This window comes from Patella vulgata, chromosome 9 (assembly GCF_932274485.2).
Source record: "Patella vulgata chromosome 9, xgPatVulg1.2, whole genome shotgun sequence".
NCBI classification, from domain to species: domain Eukaryota; kingdom Metazoa; phylum Mollusca; class Gastropoda; family Patellidae; genus Patella; species Patella vulgata.
Window position 1 is genome coordinate 39309787 of NC_065887.2, and position 18874 is coordinate 39328660.

General features: G+C 35.5%; 1 protein-coding gene across 3 annotated transcripts in view; it reads right to left on the reverse strand.

Annotated features, from left to right (window-relative positions):
- Nucleotides 1-10262: 10262 nt before the first annotated feature.
- The window catches only part of LOC126807866 (WW domain-containing adapter protein with coiled-coil homolog), a 33171-nt gene continuing 24559 nt past the window's right edge, over nt 10263-18874 (reverse strand). For all 3 annotated transcript variants that reach the window (XM_050532718.2, XM_050532717.2, XM_050532716.2), the window contains one exon: nt 10263-17952. In XM_050532718.2, the coding sequence (XP_050388675.1) occupies nt 17880-17952 (73 nt within the window). In that variant the 3' untranslated portion in view covers nt 10263-17879. The remainder of the gene's footprint in view (nt 17953-18874) is intronic.

Consider the following 18874-nt stretch of genomic DNA (forward strand, 5'->3'; position numbering starts at 1 on the left):
AATTTCATAAAAAAAATTGAAAAAGTTATGGTTGATTGGAATTTGCTAGCAACCATACAACATATTCTACACACGATATCCAAAATTTATATAATTTCATAATAAAATTGAAAAAGTTATGGTTGATTTGATTTTGCAAAAATATGCCCACAAAGCAGCTGTTTCTCAACAGTCGATTGTCCGGAACAGAAGGTAACAGAACGCTGAATATAAATAGGAGTCGTCCTCTCATCGATACCCAACTCTCCAAAACCAACTATAACAACATCCGTGAAAACTGTAGCCTCTATCACGTTAATAATGTTCAAGGAAAGTGGATAGGGGTCGTCCTCTGATGACCCTGATGTTTCACACTAATCTATTAAAACATTAGCATCTATCAGGATTTCAGGATACTATGGATAACTCAGGAACGAACGGTTGCGCGCTTACTATCTATAGCGTTTGTCCTAAAATGAGCTTAAATGCGTCACACCAATTTTGGAAAGAAACAATTAAAAATTGTACCCTCTATCGCGTTAACAAGTAACTCTGGAACGGGAGGTTGGGGAGCGCTAGTGGTTGTCCACTCATGACAGGGGCTAAATGAGCGGGACGCAATGGCGCACGTTGCGTCATGTTTTTGAGTTTTTGCGTCCCTTTGTGATTTTGCGCTCCTCACAAATGGCAAAACATCACGCGGTTTCAACATTATAATCATAATGCTTAACCAGTGTCAAACATATACCGTGGGTCAGATATGCTACAAATCGACTATAGCATGTTCCACACAGGCCATTATTACCCGGTGGCAATGGGAGCGACTGTCACCTCACCCTCCCCCGTACACACATATACATATTTTTTTTAAGGAAGGGGGGGGCGGATGGGATCTTGTCCCTCATGCAAAATCATGGGTCACCACGCCCTTGTCTCATGACCACAATGCTTCATATTGCAGCCTCTACTGCATTAACGATTTTGTACAGAAAGTGGGACTAACTCAGGAGCGAAGGGCCTCGAAGCGCTGAAAGTCGATAGGGTTTATCCGCTTATGACCAAGATGCTTCACTCCAAATTTCATACAAAAATGTGAAACAGTGTAGCCCGAATTACGTAGTAGGGTTTTCGAAAAAGGGGGATAAATCAGGAAGGAAACGACAGGGTCGCCCTTTCATGACCCCAATGCTTCACAACAAATTTGAAAAACAGTAGACTCATTTCGGGACTAACATATGGTTCAATTTTATTCCAATAATTCGCTTGCGCGTATGGGTCTTTAGCAAGGGAGGAACCCGGAGGACCCGGAGAAAAAACACGAGGTTGGACAAGCGACCCTACCCCTTGTCACGTACAACCGGGGAATCGATACCACGCCATTTGACTCAATGACAGACCTTATGATACAACGCGCAAGCGCTAACCATTCGGCAATCCAACCCCACCCGGCTCTATAAAGATTAAGATGAACGAAGTGTTAAAAAGAAAAACGTTGAAGGCTCAGGAATGACATGAATTTAACATTGAAGTCAACAGGGAGCGGATTACCTGTCTGATCCCAGATACAGACTATAAATAGGGAAACCACTTTAAAATGAGTAATATGGACGCTGGTTGAAGACGTGTCTGTCAAGATAAAATCGGCAATTTTTCATACCCCATTTCATCCCTCCACTCATTCAAACATACTAATATAATTAATATAAAAGCTAGCGGTATAATTATTGGATATCGTCATATCATATAGCCAATCAAATTATCGATAACAAGCGGGGACCTCGGTTATTTTCTTCGGATAAAACGAATGACATGTTCCGTATGGCACCATCGCCATTAACAGTCTCACATAATCAATTGATGGGTCTGTTAATAATTAAAGAGGTATTCTCACTCTAACCCAGAAAATAAATGCAATTAATTTAAAATAATATCATATTCATATAACCTTAAACCAATGATGTCTCAAAGGCTCTCAATGCCCAGGGACAGACACTTTTGGTGCAAAATAGGAGCAGTCACGATTTTAATCTACTTTACATACTAAGGTAAAGCGGTGGACACACTAGCCGAATGATTCGCCCGAATCAAACCGGTTTGATATATTCTGCCGAATTATATTCGCCTGGTGTGTCCGCTTCGCCGAAGCATTCGGCCGAATGTAGAATTCATTAGCCAATCACCACTCATATAGAGAAGTCACGTGATAGTTTGAAGACATAGACGCCGCCATGTTTAATCATGTGACGTGAAAGGTGATGCAATCTACTGGTGAATCGGGCGAAGCATTCGGCTAATGTGTCCACCCATTCGGCCGAATAAAATTCGGCGCCGATTGATTTGGCCGAATAATTCGGCTAATGTGTCCACTGCTTTAGTTAAGAAATCAAAATACCAATGCTAGATAATGTTCCATCTTGGGTTTAATCGGAATAAAAATAAGCCCATCAATCAGATTTCGCGGCGGACGTGTTATAGCCTAATATTTTGACATCATCTGATAAAAAACAGACCTGTAATTGCCGATCAGCCTACCGTAAAATGACGGAAAGATCAACTTGGAATAAGAATTGTAAGTAGTTTTGTGGACAGATTCTGTCAAGAATGAAATGGGGTTTAAAAGCCTAACTTTCAGAACCGACCGGGGTAATGCAGACTGATCAAGAAAATGAAGCGAGGAGAGAGAAAATAGAAAAAGTAAAGTGTGCCATTTACATAAGGGGCAGCAACATTGATCGATGGAATTTCGCTTGACTTGAAGTCGGGCTTAACGCTAGGGTGATATCACAGACAAGTGAAATTTCCCTTCATTATTTCTTTGTAAATACTAACGAAATTGAAAAATCGCTGGACTGACATTCCTATTCAACTGTTACAGTAATGTAGTCTCCAAGGGATTCCTATAGCGCTCAAATCACGCTTGAAGAATTTCAATGAAGAAAATAGACCAGTTCTCATGCACTTACTGTATTAGACTTAAAGATACGTTAGCTAAACATACATTATGCAAGAGCTAAATCTGTCTATTGCAAGTCTTTATTTAGGCTTCAGATGTTATAGAAATTATTAATTAGACCTTTATTTACATGACAAGCTCAAAATCAGCTCTATAGATCCTCGGATGACTTGGATACAGCTTGGATTTAAACAGTCGTCCATTTAAAATTAAATCAAGAAATGGCCGACCAAGCTAATGTTTACCGTTAGTCACTGATGCCACTAAAGGAGACTACCGATGAAAGGCCTGTCAATCGAGGGTATCATAGCCATTGAGATTGTTACTTGATAATCGAGAATATGTGGGTGGAGTTATTGTCTGTCAATCAAACGATCGGCATCTTTGTTCAGAATAAAGTAATTTGACTGAAATTTTCAATATTTTCTTTTTTTATCATCCATTTTTGAATTATTATAGCAATAATAGCGAACTCTTTATTAAACTCTTAACTAATGCTCCTTTAACTGTTATATATGGTGCCTTTCTTCTGCACCACAGTCCCTCTATAACACTAATACCTCTTTTAAATAAATGAATTACTTTTAGGTGAACATATCCACTTGGTAGCGCAAAAATTCCATTAAAATGAAAGCCATTTTTGATTAATATTTGTGCGTGTGTGAGTTAGTTGCAAAGAGAAACGTTATGTGTTTTTAATCTGTGTATAAACCCTGCAAAGATTTGAAATAGAACTGACGCTCCCCTGGGGTCAGTATTATGTAGGAATCCACGTATTTCCTTATATTGCGTTATTTTAATTATATTTGGTTATAACTACACGGCGGATTAGCTGATTTATAAACGTCCATTAGACGTAGATGGACACACAGAATCTCTAAATATTACTATAAGGCCAACCGCACACACAATTAGTATTGAGATTTGACAGAAGTTATACAATTAGCCCCGATTGACAACAGACACTAAGCTAGTTGACAGACATTTTGATGCCTAAATCGACAATTTGAGTTCAAAACACTAAATAGATTTCGAGAGTTTTGAGAAGTGTTTATTCCGCTTCCATTTAAAGATACATTATAGGAGATTAGATAAAGAGCTGACAGTTCTCACTATAATATAAAAACTAGATAATGTAAAGGGAATTAGCTGGAAATTTCACTCCAATTGATCCACTCTAAACCGAGAATTTAGCGATTGAATTTTCGGCTTAGCCTCGATCATTATTACTAAAGTCGGTATGATAAAATACATAGTCTCGATTATCCATTTCTTGATTTAATCATGAATGAGCGTAGAGCAGCAGTCCAGTAAATATCGCAGGCTAGCGATGACATCGAGAGTTGATTATGGTCTGGATAAAATTAATGTCTAATTAATAATTTAGATAACATTTCAGGCCCAAAGAAAGACCTGCATTAGGCAGATTTAGCTCTTAATAGTATGTTTAATAAAACTGAAACGGGATTTAACTTCCCCATTAACACAATGGTACAATCTTTAGTAGTAGGATGTCGGGAGAAAAGTTTGAACAGTTAACAGTCACAAACAGATTAACAGAACACAAATTTTATGGGAAACAATCACTGGTTTTATTCTAAAAGCTCGACGTTTTGACAAGTATCCCCTTACTGTTATGAAGCACAATGGCATTTAGTAAATAGAGCAACTTCAACGTGGTCCAATATAGGCTAACTTAGGTAGCTGACCTGAATTCCGAACAACCAATCAGTCGTTAAATCCACGGAGCCGCGGTCAACGAAGGTGGTCTTTGCGGTGTATGGGGGCCTTGTCCTCTCCGAGAAAATGTAAAAAATATAACCGTCGCAAATGCGTTTTTCTGCTATTCTAGCCTATGAATTAAGCAACTACAAAGTTGTCCAATGGTGTTTGCAACCGAAATCCCACTGTATGCCGACCTGAATTCCAATCATCCATTCGATGCCCCAAAAATGTCGCACAAAGCAGAGTGGCTCCAGACAAAATGTTTTAATCCATAGTAAGGTCAGTACAAATTCGCGGTCTTCAATTAAAAGATAAGTAAAATTAGTGCTTTATTAAAATTCGTACACTTTATTTTCCCAACTAAATGATATATTAATTTTCTTTTTCACTTTACCCATATGTTCGGGCCCGTATGTTCGTGGTTCCTGGGGGTAACTGCCCAATGTATTAAGACGGCCCTGGCTTGATCACCCAGTCGTTGTGTGAACAGGACTTAAATACGTGTACACTTGGTCTTCAACTCTACTGTAATTATTATCACCCGGTCGATAGGGACACTTCTATTTTCAATACCGTTTATTGTAAGCCGTGTCTGGATGATTTAGTCTATTACTAATCCGTTACAAATAAGTGAAAGATATTTGATTGACAGGTACTGGGGTATATTGATCGGAAAAAACGAAATCTAATGTTAAATACGACATTATTATCGCCAATTATTACTGTGTACACAAACGCGTGGTAATTTAAGATAATGGGTATGATGTAACGAGGGTATTAATACCTTGTTTCAGCAGATTACTCGTCACAAGGCTCCATCATTACGTCTAATGCAAATCTCTAATCAATATAGGTCTAGTTACAGTGTGGATCCAAAAAGCGAGGATGGTGATTGGGGAGCGCTTTCCCCGCAGGCTTGGATTTAAAAAAAGGCAAAGATCATAGTTCTAGAGGTCTGGATGGATTTGCAATCCAGCAGAAGATAAGTCCAAAGTTCACACTCTATATATTTCACTATAGTCTCTCAATATACACCCGGGGATCACGTGGCTAAGTGGGTAAGACGCTGGCTGGCTAGCCTGGAGGTCGGGTGTTCGATCCAGATTTTCCGGCGTGATTTCCCCATGTCAGTGATGTAGGACAGCTGTCTAGTCGTTCGGATGGGACGAAAACCGAGACCCCGGGTACTTATTGGTGTGCACGTAAAAGATCCCTTGACAGTTGGAATTCGATATAAGAGTAGGCTGGGCAAAATGTCCCTCATAGCACACTGTATGACGTATGCCCGTCTTCATTAGCCCAGTTTAGGATCAGAACAGTAGGACGTTAAACCCCATTTCATTTCATTTCAATATACACCGAGGGAAAATCAACTGCCGCACACGTAGCGTACAAAGGTCAAATGAGGTGTGGTATCAGGTATTCTAAAAAGAGTTAGTATATCCTGCCTCGTACACGACATCCGTTACCAACTAAATGGGTTTTTCAAGTTTTACATAAATATCGGCCGAAGTCTCGCTAAAAATTGGGATGTGTCTTCACTACACACATCGCATTGGGGAATATTAATTGTACAATTGTTATCAATGTTTAGTTTGGGTCTAAATTCTTTAATGTCACGGCTACGAACGTTTATAAGACAACGACATAATGGACAGGGGAACTACTGTGTAAAAGTCGTTTTAACAATGTCCGCACACCTTCTTATATGTACATTCAGTGCATGTTGAATAGCTGTTTGTTCAACTGGTCGGGTACCATACGAGTTAAAAAATTGAACAGAACTTTGAAATTATATAGGTGACATGAAAATCAAAACGACTGGATTTTGCCCAAAAGTCTAAATCTTTCTCCAATGCAAGCCCCCTATATCTAGTATTCACACTAGCTGGGGGCTCGCGAATCTATCTGCTACAACCCATGGACTTTACATTGATCGTGATAATCGGTAAATCCACTAATTGATAACACCTTTGTTGAATTTGGAGGGGAAATATATCAGCAAGTGGTTGGCATCCCCATGGGCACCAACTGTGCACCTTTGCTTGCTGATCTGTTTCTCTATTTGTACGAAGCCGATTACATACAGACGCTCGTAAAAACTAATAAACGATCAGTCAGACTTTTTAATTTCACTTATCGATATATCGATGACGTTTTATCACTTAATTATCCTAAATTTAGTGATTATGTAGAATTCATATATCCTGATGAGCTCGAAATTAAAAACACCACTGACAGTGTCAATTACGCTTCCTACTTGGATCTGCGTCTCGATTTTGACAATTGCCATAAACTGAGTGTTAAATTGTACGATAAACGTGATGACTTTGACTTTCCGATTGTTAACTTTCCATTTATTAGTAGTAACATTCCAATATCACCAGCTTTTGTGTCTCAGCTAATTCGTTACGTGAGAGCATGTTCCTTTTATTCTGATTTTTTTAAGTAGATCGAGGCATTTGTCATCTAAGCTTCAACTACAAGGATACGTGCGCACTAAACTTATTAAAACCTTTAAAAAGTTTTATGGCCGTCATATTGATTTGATTGGTAAATATAACGTGTCTCTCTCGGCTATTATTCTAGATATATTTAATTGACACGTATACTATTACTATCTCCCTGATAATGTCTACTACATCGTTAACACAGTTCATCGCGTGCATTTTGCATACCAATAGTTCATTTGCCAATCACGCTATTTTACCGACATTTCGCCTAATAGTTTGGATGCAGCTATGGCGGGTGTGGCGCCAGGCAGGGTAAGCTTACTCTTCCGGACACCTGTTACCACTGTTTGTCGTGTATTTTGTACACGAGGAGCAGTCCATTTGCTGATTACACTATTTTGCTTGAATACACTATTGTGCCTATAACGTTTTTTAGGACTTTGAATTCTGTCTTATGGTTTGGATTCTTCGCAGTTGGTTTTATTTTATTTATACTATATTATTGTAGGCACACCCATGACATGGTAACGGCTATAATGCAGCAGTGGAAGTTTTGAATCTTTGTAAAAGAAGTGGCTTTCTACCTTGCTTTCTCTGAATTTCCAGTTCAAAGTAATAATAAAAATACTTTTGTTTACGGTTACCCGACTGTACCTAATTTTTTTTAAGCCGAAATCGCCGACCCATAACCTTTCTCAAGTCATCCATATAACCATAACTGACCATGTTTTTGGATGAAATTCAAATCAAACAAGCAGGCCAATTTTTATGTCGATCGGACTTGAATTGACTGAGCCTTAGGCCTTTTCGAAGAGCGTCAGCCCAAGAACAAGAAGGACAAGATGAGTAGCGGTTAGCGACCAGTTCCTGGTCCTAAAAGATTTTCACGAGTATGATGTTTCTGGATCCAAAGTACCATACATGTATATCACCTGATAGCTACTAGAATAAAACTTCTATCACTCTGCAAGGGCGGCGAAGGCGTCACAAACTAATCTTAATGTACAAAGTTATTAATCAGCTAACCCCTCCATACCTCCACAATTTAATTCAGTTTTCCAAAACTCCTTATAACCTTCGTAATAGCAATAATTTAACTGATTACTTTTGTCGAACAACTTTATTTTCTAAATCCTTTATACCTTCTACCATAAAAGGATGGAATAACCTTGATCTAAGTATTAAAAATTCGACCTCTATAAGTAAATTTAAAACTAAAATAACTGATAAAGATAAAAAAAATATACCACCTTATTTCAACTTTGGCATACCCGGTACGTAAAAATCAAATATTATATAGTCGTTTTTGTCTTTCTTACAGTGACCTAAATGGATATAAGTTTTTAAGGCATATTTCGGACAGCCCCGAGCGTGATTGCGGTCATTCCTTCGAAGATACCGATCATTTTCTTTTACATTGCTCCTTACATTCTGATGCACGCAAAATATCTATAAATCTTTTACCACCTAATTTTATCAATAGAGAGAGAGAGAGAGAGAGAGAGAGAGAGATGGGGTTTAACGTCCACTCGACACAAACTTGGTCATTTCGGGACTAACATATGGTTTAATTTTATAAAGATAAAAAAAATATACCACCTTATTTCAACTTTGGCATACCCGGTACGTAAAAATCAAATATTATATAGTCGTTTTTGTCTTTCTTACAGTGACCTAAATGGATATAAGTTTTTAAGGCATATTTCGGACAGCCCCGAGCGTGATTGCGGTCATTCCTTCGAAGATACCGATCATTTTCTTTTACATTGCTCCTTACATTCTGATGCACGCAAAATATCTATAAATCTTTTACCACCTAATTTTATCAATAGAGAGAGAGAGAGAGAGAGAGAGAGATGGGGTTTAACGTCCACTCGACACAAACTAGGTCATTTCGGGACTAACATATGGTTTAATTTTATTTACACAATTCGCTTGCGCGTAGGGGTCTTTAGCAGTGGGAGAAAACCGGAGGACCCGGAGAAAACCCACGAGGTTGGACAGGCGACCCTACTCCTTGCCACGTACAACCGGGGATTCGAAACCACGTCAGTCGACTCAATGACAGACTTTATGATACAGCGCGCGCACGCTAACCATTCAGCCATCCAACCCCCCTTTATCAATAGACATAATCTGTTATCAAAACTCGTATCAGGTTAGTATTTTGATTGGCTGTTGTACACGACATAAAAATTAGCCTCGCCTTCATGGCGCAAAGATGTTAAATTCGAAATGCCGGTTAAAAGCCAGCCATGCAGCTATTATCGCTTCAATTTAAAAGAGACGGTTTGTACCTGTGTCAGGTAAGATTATATGCTTAATTATGGTTGAATGTGGCAGAAATGTTATAAATAACAATAGTAAATAAGTTTGCGCATATGTGAGACCAAAGGGCATTCGGCTAAGTTTCACTCCCTTGTTCACGTGCACTTTACCACGTGGTTTGTCCTCTCCACCTGAGAAGACATTACCACTCTAATAATGAATGAGAACAGGACAGCTTCAATCGGATTATATAAGGCCAAACTTTAATAATGAGAATTATTTAGTTACCTGGGGCCTGATTCACGAAATTTTAACTTAAGATAAAATCCAAATTTTAGTAGATACCTCAATTTTGATTGGCTAAGCACTAAAATCAATCTAATATTATCCAATCAAATTACTAAAATTTGGATTTTATCTCGGTTAAGTTTTCGTGAATAAGAGCCCAGGAAACACTATCTATATAACAAGTGGAGTGATAAAACAGTAAAAGCCATCATTCTGTAGAATATAGTTCCAAGGCATGGCCAAATATCAAAAGTTCGAGCAAGATTTATATGAGCATTATGACTGCATGAATGTAAGCTTGATCATAAGAAAATGAAATGAAAGTATAACCTGCTTGTCAGCATCAACTGGGATAATAAAATGGACATATACCTTGCAGTGGGCAATAACGCAATTACGTCCTCAAATTCTTACTGCCAAAGGTTCTTTTAAGTGATTCTTTCCAATCCAAAGAACTAGACGCCCTTCACTGCCAGAGGGAACTCTGCAACAAAATGGATTTAACCGAAAAAGCAGAAAAAGCAGGTTATGGAGAACGTTGGCTCCCATTTTATAAAGTTAGGACCAAAAGGAACAGAAAATATGAAAGGCAATAATTATGTTGGTTATTTTTTTTATTGAAAACCATTGGCTAACATTTACAGAGAACAACCAGCTAGCTACACCTTTACTCACCATTTTCTCCAAATAAGAAATGCATTTGTAAGCTTACATGTTTTCGTGTGCATGTTTATATGTGTGTGCATGGTTCCAATTAACCCGTGCCATGACTAAAAAAACATGCATTTTAAATTTCGATCAATGGTAACAACAAATTTAACCATCATATAAAAACTTTAAGCAAATAAAGTCCTTCAATCTGTTTAGATTTAATTTCATTTGTTAGGAAAACTATAGAAAACAATAATTATATGATCTCCATACAAAAGCCACTACTACCGGTACCCATTCCAATAGCCTAAATAAGAAAAGATATTTGGATAAGAAAAACTTAGTGCATAACATCTGCCGATTCATTCCCCCATATCCCACCCTTGTTACTGGCACTCTCAACAAAGCACCATATTCAATTTGTTACATACAACTTTGATAAGGGTAATTCAATCAAATGTCAAAACTTCTATAATTTTATGCAAATGAGGCTCAAAACACATTTAGCAAAAATCTGCATGTTTAAGGCAGCTCCAATTGTGGGAGAAGGAAAGGTAGGGAAATAATAGCAAATGGGACTAGTTTGAATCAGTCAGTACAATCTGAGCTTGCAATGACCCCATAACAATCATGGTTATCAGAGCTATTACAGTGTTACATGCGTGTGTTGAATTGCCCTTACTGGTTGTGCCACCTATAAAAATGTCAGCGATTTGAAGCTTACAAATGCATTTGGAACTAGTATACAGTAATATTTACAATTTACAATAAATCATCACATACTCTTATATACATAAACACAATCATGCACGACATACAGCGTTTTAGTAACAAAATTTTGAATCGCAATTTTAAGAATCACTTGACAAAATTGGCTGATCAAAATCCCTATAGCAATGTGATGAGTTATGAACCATTTAAGGAAATGACAATGAGTAAGATGAAAAATTTCTGTTAAGTTGTGAAAGTGACCAATGACCTCAAATGCTGTTAGTGATAGATCATCAGTCTGAAGCCATGTAAAGATCAGAGGCTGTTTGTTAAAAAGTTACACCAAAGGGTCTCACAAAACAGAACCTTTAAAAGCAAACTTTTTTTTTATAAAATAAAAAATTTGAATTTTTTTTTTTAAAGCCCCTGCTGACTCTGGGGCCCAAAGTTGTAGCTTGGTTAGCTTATGCCTAAATCCAAATGGATAATTCCTGTTTCTACCACATGGATTACAAATCATAATTTGACTTGTGTTCAGCAACTTCAAATGAGACAATCTGAATTCGTCAAAAACTGTATTTATAATCAAGATCGACCAATTTTGCAATCATCAACCAAAAGTGAATCTGCCATTTGTAAAACCAGCTGTTGAAGACATTGAATGATGAATCATACATAAATATATTACACTTTCTGACTAAGCCTTTTTCCATGTACATGTTTCTGCCAGAGTTTCTGTGTGCAATTTGCACTACACTGACTTTCGCCGGCAGAAACAGGTACATGGAAAGCGAAAGTAGGCGTACTGTCTAAAGTATACATCTTCATATAACATTTCAATCAATCTTATCAAAGCTATACAATAAATTTAATCCTTTGGTATACATTTATTTCAGATTTAGGGACAATTTCAAAATTTCTACGCTTGTATCAAAAAAAATAACCCAGCTGTACTGAAAGAGTAAGAAAATGTTTACACATATGGATTTTGATAAAAATTCATGAAAACATAAATTTAATCTATTATTTTCTATCTGTGGTGTCGTTAAAACAAAACAACCAGTTCCTTGGGTTATTCATTTGGACGCAAGGGGTAAAATTTTGTTACAGTCCCTTAGATATACATAATTCTTTTTTTTGATGTTTTATTTTTAGAAACACAATAATCATAACTTAAACTCTGATATACCACAAAGTGGTATAGAGTCATTTGTAGTAAAACTTTTTAAAATGTTCATAAAATATCTTACTGCTACCTTAAATAATTGTATTCTAATTAATCTGTATTTAAAATTTTATTTGCCAATGATAAAAATGAAATAAAGGATTATTTATATAAATCTGGGATGGGTTTGTTTTTTTTTGTTGTTTTTCTATGTCCAATTAACACAACAAGCACTTCATAATAAGTTTCTGAAATGGAATAAGGTATAATATCTGGTCAAGTGAATATTTTACCCCCCTCCCCCAAAACAAAAATCACATATTTTTGTCTCAAATTGATAAAAGTATTGTTTAACCACAGTGGCTCAGTGAGTAAGGTGCTGCCTGTTTAACCAGGAGGTTTGGGTGATTTAATCCAGGTGTTGGCAGAGAAAGTTATCCAGCATTTTCTAGAGTAGTTTCCCCTTGTCAGTTGTGCAGGACGGAGGGGCCTGGCTGCAAGGACCAGCATCTAGTCTTTGAATGGGACGAAAAAACAAAATCTAGTGTAGACATTGGCGTGATTGTAAAAGAAACCTTGAGAGTTGGAATTCACAATAAGAGTAGGATGTAGTACCATTGTCCGTGCAAAATTCCCTCATAGTGCACTGTATGGTGTGCATCCGTCTTCATAAGGCGAATCGGAGTAGAAAAATAGGACGATAAACCCCATTTAGTCCAAGGTATTGCGATGACCAGACATTAAGCCCTATTCCATTCTTATTTATTAAATGGCTATAATGAATTGATTCTGATAGAAATGAACATAGGCGTATGGGGAAATTTTTGTCTGGGGGGGCGGTGGTGGTTGGTGCCCAAAAAATGTAGTTAGGTTCTTAGTATGTTACATAATAATAATAAATTCGCTGTTAAATTGGACACATTCAAGAACACAATATTTTTTTATACAACTTTTACAAAGTACAATTGTGTGCCCAAATTTTTCCCAGCATTTGGTGCCCAAAATGGGGGGGGGGGGCAGCTGCCCCCCCAGCTCGTACGCCTATGGAAATGAATAAAACAGGATCAGATTTACAAAATAAAAGAGTTAAATTATTAAACTATCGTTTGTATAATATACGTTTTAAATATATTTTGTATCTGTATCTTGTTGAAGAGTATGTCACTAAATAAACTTACATATTACTTGCTATTGACGATTTCTCTGGTAACAAAAACCAAGAAAAATCTGTTCCGCAGGAAGTAATACTGTTGATTTACCCGATAATGTCACCTTATGGTCTCATCAAATTTGATTTCTGGACAGAACTCCATTTCATGTCATTCGACTGGAATTCCATAAATTCAGAACGTTTTGGTTTGACAATGGGACACCCCCAAAAGACCACTGTAAGGGTCAAGGGTCAATCAGCAACAAAAACATTCGTTAAGAGAATTTTTTATTTTTTTTATTTTTAAAGTCTAAAAAACTTACTTTTTTTCTTTTATTTTTAAGTTATTTCAGTGACATACTTATCTTCAAGTGTGTCTTTGTCAAACGTATCTATCGTTTATTTCCGTATACTCATATAAAACACTTCATTCTTATAATATACAATATAACATGCATATCCCATACCTTAACATACAATCAATCGTTCACACCCCGGGCGCTTAAAATGAAATATTTTATAATCTTGATGAAAAATTGATGAAGTATAAACACAAATAAATATGAAACCAAAGAATAGGATGATTTATATATATATATATATATATATATATATTAGAGATGAAAAGAGAGAAAGGTGGGTTAGTTGCTATAGAAATCTACTTGACTACTTCATCTAAGGTAAATTTTACAAAAAAACTTGCTTGAATTAAGAAGTTTTATTTGCAAACATTGTATCAGCCATGGATCATCACAAATAAACGTATTTTTCATTTCATTAATAGACATTTTACAATTTTAGATGTAAATTTTAAAAACTAAACACAATTGGAACCGAAAGCACATAATTACTTCTTGCTAGAGTCGCACTTTGAAAATCTGGGCCTTATTCACGAAAACTTAAACTAAGTTACAACCGAAATATTAAGAAATACTGCAACTTCATTGGATATATGCAAATTGATTTTACTGGTCAGCCAATCGAATTGCAGTATTTCTTAAAATTTCGATTGTATCTTAGTTAAAGTTTTCGTGAATAAGGGCCCAGAATTTCTCAAATTCAATTCTTCACGATTACAAATATGAAAATTTTGGAATTAATGTCGCCAATTCAGACTGCACATTTTTTTTGACAATTTGACAGAAAGTTAACCAGTACATGAAACAGAAGCTTATCTCCAAGAGTATGTCGGGTATTTCTGTAAAAATTCATCTTTAAATGATGCCAAACACTGAGAAATTTTCAATGCATCATATCATTGTAAATACTGAACAAGACTGAACCATTTTTAGACTGACATTCCTAATTAGAGATTCAACTTGTACATTTATTGTATTTCGGAAAATATTCAAAATTTCTCAACTGACGATCACAAGATTCAAAATATCTGAAATTCTGTAATAATCGAGAATAGATTTCTTAATGTTCAAAACTGTATTTTTAATAGATCTACAAGTACGACTGTAGCTGAAAGAGCAATACAAGGTCCTTACAATTGGTCAACTCTGATGGCCGTAATTTACTGATTGTTATACAACAAATCTTCATATTTTATTATCTTTACAAAGAAAATTCTGGCAAGTTTTGACCCCTTGCTTATCTTTGCAATCATCGTTGAATAGCCATGACTAGACACAAATACATTTACCCACTAAAAGATAACGGGCCAGTAATGTACCAACACAAAATTTGGAAAGCTGGCCAATACAAACTTCAGAGTTTTTGACTATAAGTAAATGTTGGCCATATTTGTGTGAAAACATCAATCACCACGATTTATTTGCATGGAATATTCACAAAAATTGTTCTAGTTCCATTACCTATTTATTGCCGATACAACAAGTTGTACCATTAAATCTAAAACGCAATTTAATGTTTTTACATCATGGATGTTCCCCGATGATTTTATAATTATCATAAATGTTTTATATAGCACTAGACAAGGGGGACTGTACAGGATGTATACAAGTGGTATTTATATAAATATATATGTATTGTATATATACATATATACATTCAAATACAGGTACATTTAGCATTATTTATCACAGTCAGCCTAGAAAACAAACATATAAAGATGTTGATAGGCCGGATTCGAGATGACTTATTTAACATGCTGGGCTGTTATTCATAAGACCCTTGTAAACAAAATATTTTAAGGATCAGGTCATCTGATTGGCTGAGTGCTAATATTTTTATTAGGATTTGAAAATTCAGCCAATGAACGAGGTACATCCTTAAAATGTTTTAGTTTATTTTCCTGCTCAATAAATTTTGGTCTCTATTCTGAAAATTAGATAAAAGTCAGTGGCCTGGTTGATTTCAAGTATTTCTGGGCCTGGTTTAATTCAAGTACTTCTGGGCCCGGTTTATTTCAAGTATTTCTGGGTCTGGTTTAATTCAAGTATTTCTGAGTCTGGTTTATTTCAAGTATTTCTGAGTCTGGTTTACTTCAAGTATTTCTGGGCCCGGTTTATTTCAAGTTTTTCTGGGTCTGGTTTATTTCAAGTATTTCCGGGCCTGGTTTATTTCAAGTATTTCCGGGCCTGGTTTATTTCAAGTATTTCCGAGTCTGGTTTATTTCCAGTATTTCCGAGTCTGGTTTATTTCAAGTATTTCCGAGTCTGGTTTATTTCAAGTATTTCCGAGTCTGGTTTATTTCAAGTATTTCCGAGTCTGGTTTATTTCAAGTATTTCTGAGTCTGGTTTATTTCAAGTATTTCCGAGTCTGGTTTATTTCAAGTATTTCTGAGTCTGGTTTATTTCAAGTATTTCCGAGTCTGGTTTATTTCAAGTATTTCTGAGCCTGGTTTATTTCAAGTATTTCTGAGTCTGGTTTATTTCAAGTATTTCTGGGTCTGGTTTATTTCAAGTATGTTTCAAAATTCAGAGAGAAATACTTATTGAACAGGGTAGGTCTATAACATGATTTCACAAGAAATAAATAAACTTTGAAATGAACCTTAGACTTAAGCAGATCCAAGATCGCAGGGTTAAATTAATATGCCATACAATTGAAGTCTTTCGGCTTTTCTTAAAAAATTAAATCCCAATTCAAGAGCTACTAGAAACCTCTTCTTGTCTTCTCTCCCATTATGATCAAAAGTCATCATCAAATCAGCCTTGGATGTCGTTCAATGAACTATTTAATGAGATGAAATCAAATCCTACAGATTCATCTATAAAATGTTACAGAGATTAAAATCATTTGTGCTTGATAATGATTGATTAGAGAGAATACTTGTTGAAACGTTCTGCTATTTGTGTACAAACCAGTGATTGTTTTTGTTGTGTTTTTAAATCTTCCAGTTAAACATACATTATGCAAGAGCTAAATCTGCCTATTGCAGGTCTTTCTTAAAGGCTCATTACCACTCTTGTTGTAACTGAATATGTCCCAATCTTTATTCTGGTCAACAAATTGTACTATTTTAGAATATTTCAATTAATTGATACCGGTAATACAAATTTCATCTTAACACACCTTATTTAAAAATTTTGAAAAATTCAACATAATGGTTTGAAACGTCTAACGTAAACCTTTTCAAATGAAACTTTGATTTAAAAATATTCTCGACCCGCTGGACAAGTAAAATAGGATGTAATGGATAATTTACACAACAGGTAGGACACTTAAACATCTAGTACTTAGATAGAGATATTATTTATTTTCTGGAGCTTTCAAGCCAGCAAGAGTGTTATTGTCCCTTTAAGGTCTGAATGTTATCTAAATTATTAATTAGACACTTATTAACATGACAACATCATAATCAATTCTCGATGCCATCGGATAGCTCCGATATTAAGTAGATTAAAACGGTTCAGCCATATTTTGATTTAATTTAAAAATGGAGGAGCGAAACTTAGCTTTTTTGAACAACCAGTACGGTGGTTGCAATTAATAAACACGTCTTGTCAAACCTTCAAAGGCTAATATCTTCACTCGCAATAGAGTAAGTTGAATGAAATTTTCAAATTATTCATTTTACATTATCTATTTTCAAACTATTATAGCAAGAATGGTTAGCTCTTTACCTAAATCTCTCATAATGTAGCTTTAAGCATTTTTCATACAAGAAAAAAATGTGTTTATTTTAATCGAAACACAATTCAGTTTTTGACAAAGAAATCTCATTTTTAATATTGTTTCATGAGCAACAAGCAAAATTATTCTCAAAAGATTTATCAAGCACAAACTGGAAGATTAATCTTTGTTCCGAGTCATAAATAATACCTCCAAAGATATATAATGATATGAATATTGTTAAAACGAGTTAAAGCAACCAATTAAATGAGATAATGAATAAAAAATAAATAAATAAATAAATAATTTGAAATTTAAAATATCGCAAAGACTCCAGTCTCATTGTGATCTTTGGTATTTTGGGTTTCAAATTTTTTGTTTATTTAAAATGAAGCATGATTTTTGAGCATGGAGAGCTCGGACTAAAAAAAAAGAAAGATGAAGAGAAAAGATAGAAGTTAAGTAAGAATGATAAATAAGAAAATAAAAGTGTAATTTGTGTATTTATCCTGTCAAGATGACAATATAGACGAAGGGGGCTTCAGGTTCTCAATCTCTGCTATCTGTTTATCCAGAAACAGAATCCTGAAGAAAAAAAAAAGAAAAAATTTTTTTTAGCATGTAAAATAAACATGCAACCAGGGAGATTATTTATGAAAATTTAAACTACAACATTTTAACCCTCTTAGAATCAAAGGTATTTTTACCATGCCTAAAATTATTTCCTAAAGTTAGGGGTTGTCATATTGGAAAGCCTCACATGCTCTTGATAGTTCATCAAACTAACTCGTAGATGGTAAAATAGTTGAATTCATATCATTTACCATGTCCCCACCCCGCTAAAATTCATGTGGCGTATATGTCACATGGTGCCTAAGAGGGTTAAGGGTTCAGTTTTTGCACTTGTACATAATTACCTCACACAGGAAGAGGCCTTATGTACAAAATGTAAAACTAAAATATTATAAGGCCAGGGTTAAAAATATTTCAGTTTGCCCAAACCCGACTCATGATGATTAGGTATGGGTAGGTAGGTAGTCAAATTCTTTTTTTTGGGGAGAGGACCAGACTTTGAGAACTAAATGCAAAAACAAAACAATATTTAAACTCTAACTTTATTAACGAGAACAGTAGGCCTATAACACAACACATTGTCTGTTGTCTTCGTGTTTATCTCTATTTATCAACAGTGACATCATCAAAGACGTCCCTCCATAGTTTATTGTTCTATCCAGTTACTAATTAAATACCATTAAAAGATTAACATGTAAGGACGAAGCCTTTTCTTTGGTTATGGGTTAAAATTGTAGAATAAATGTTAGCTCTTAAAAAATATTAGTTTAATTTTCATGAGAAATAAATTTGATTTTCTTCTAGACACCCTTGTTTACCAACTGTATATTAGGTAATTCTGGGGATTTTTCTCTCTATATATTTACTGCTGAATTACCAGGCCAAAGAAATGTTGATAGAAAACTGAGTATTGAAATCAATAATTGAGGAAATC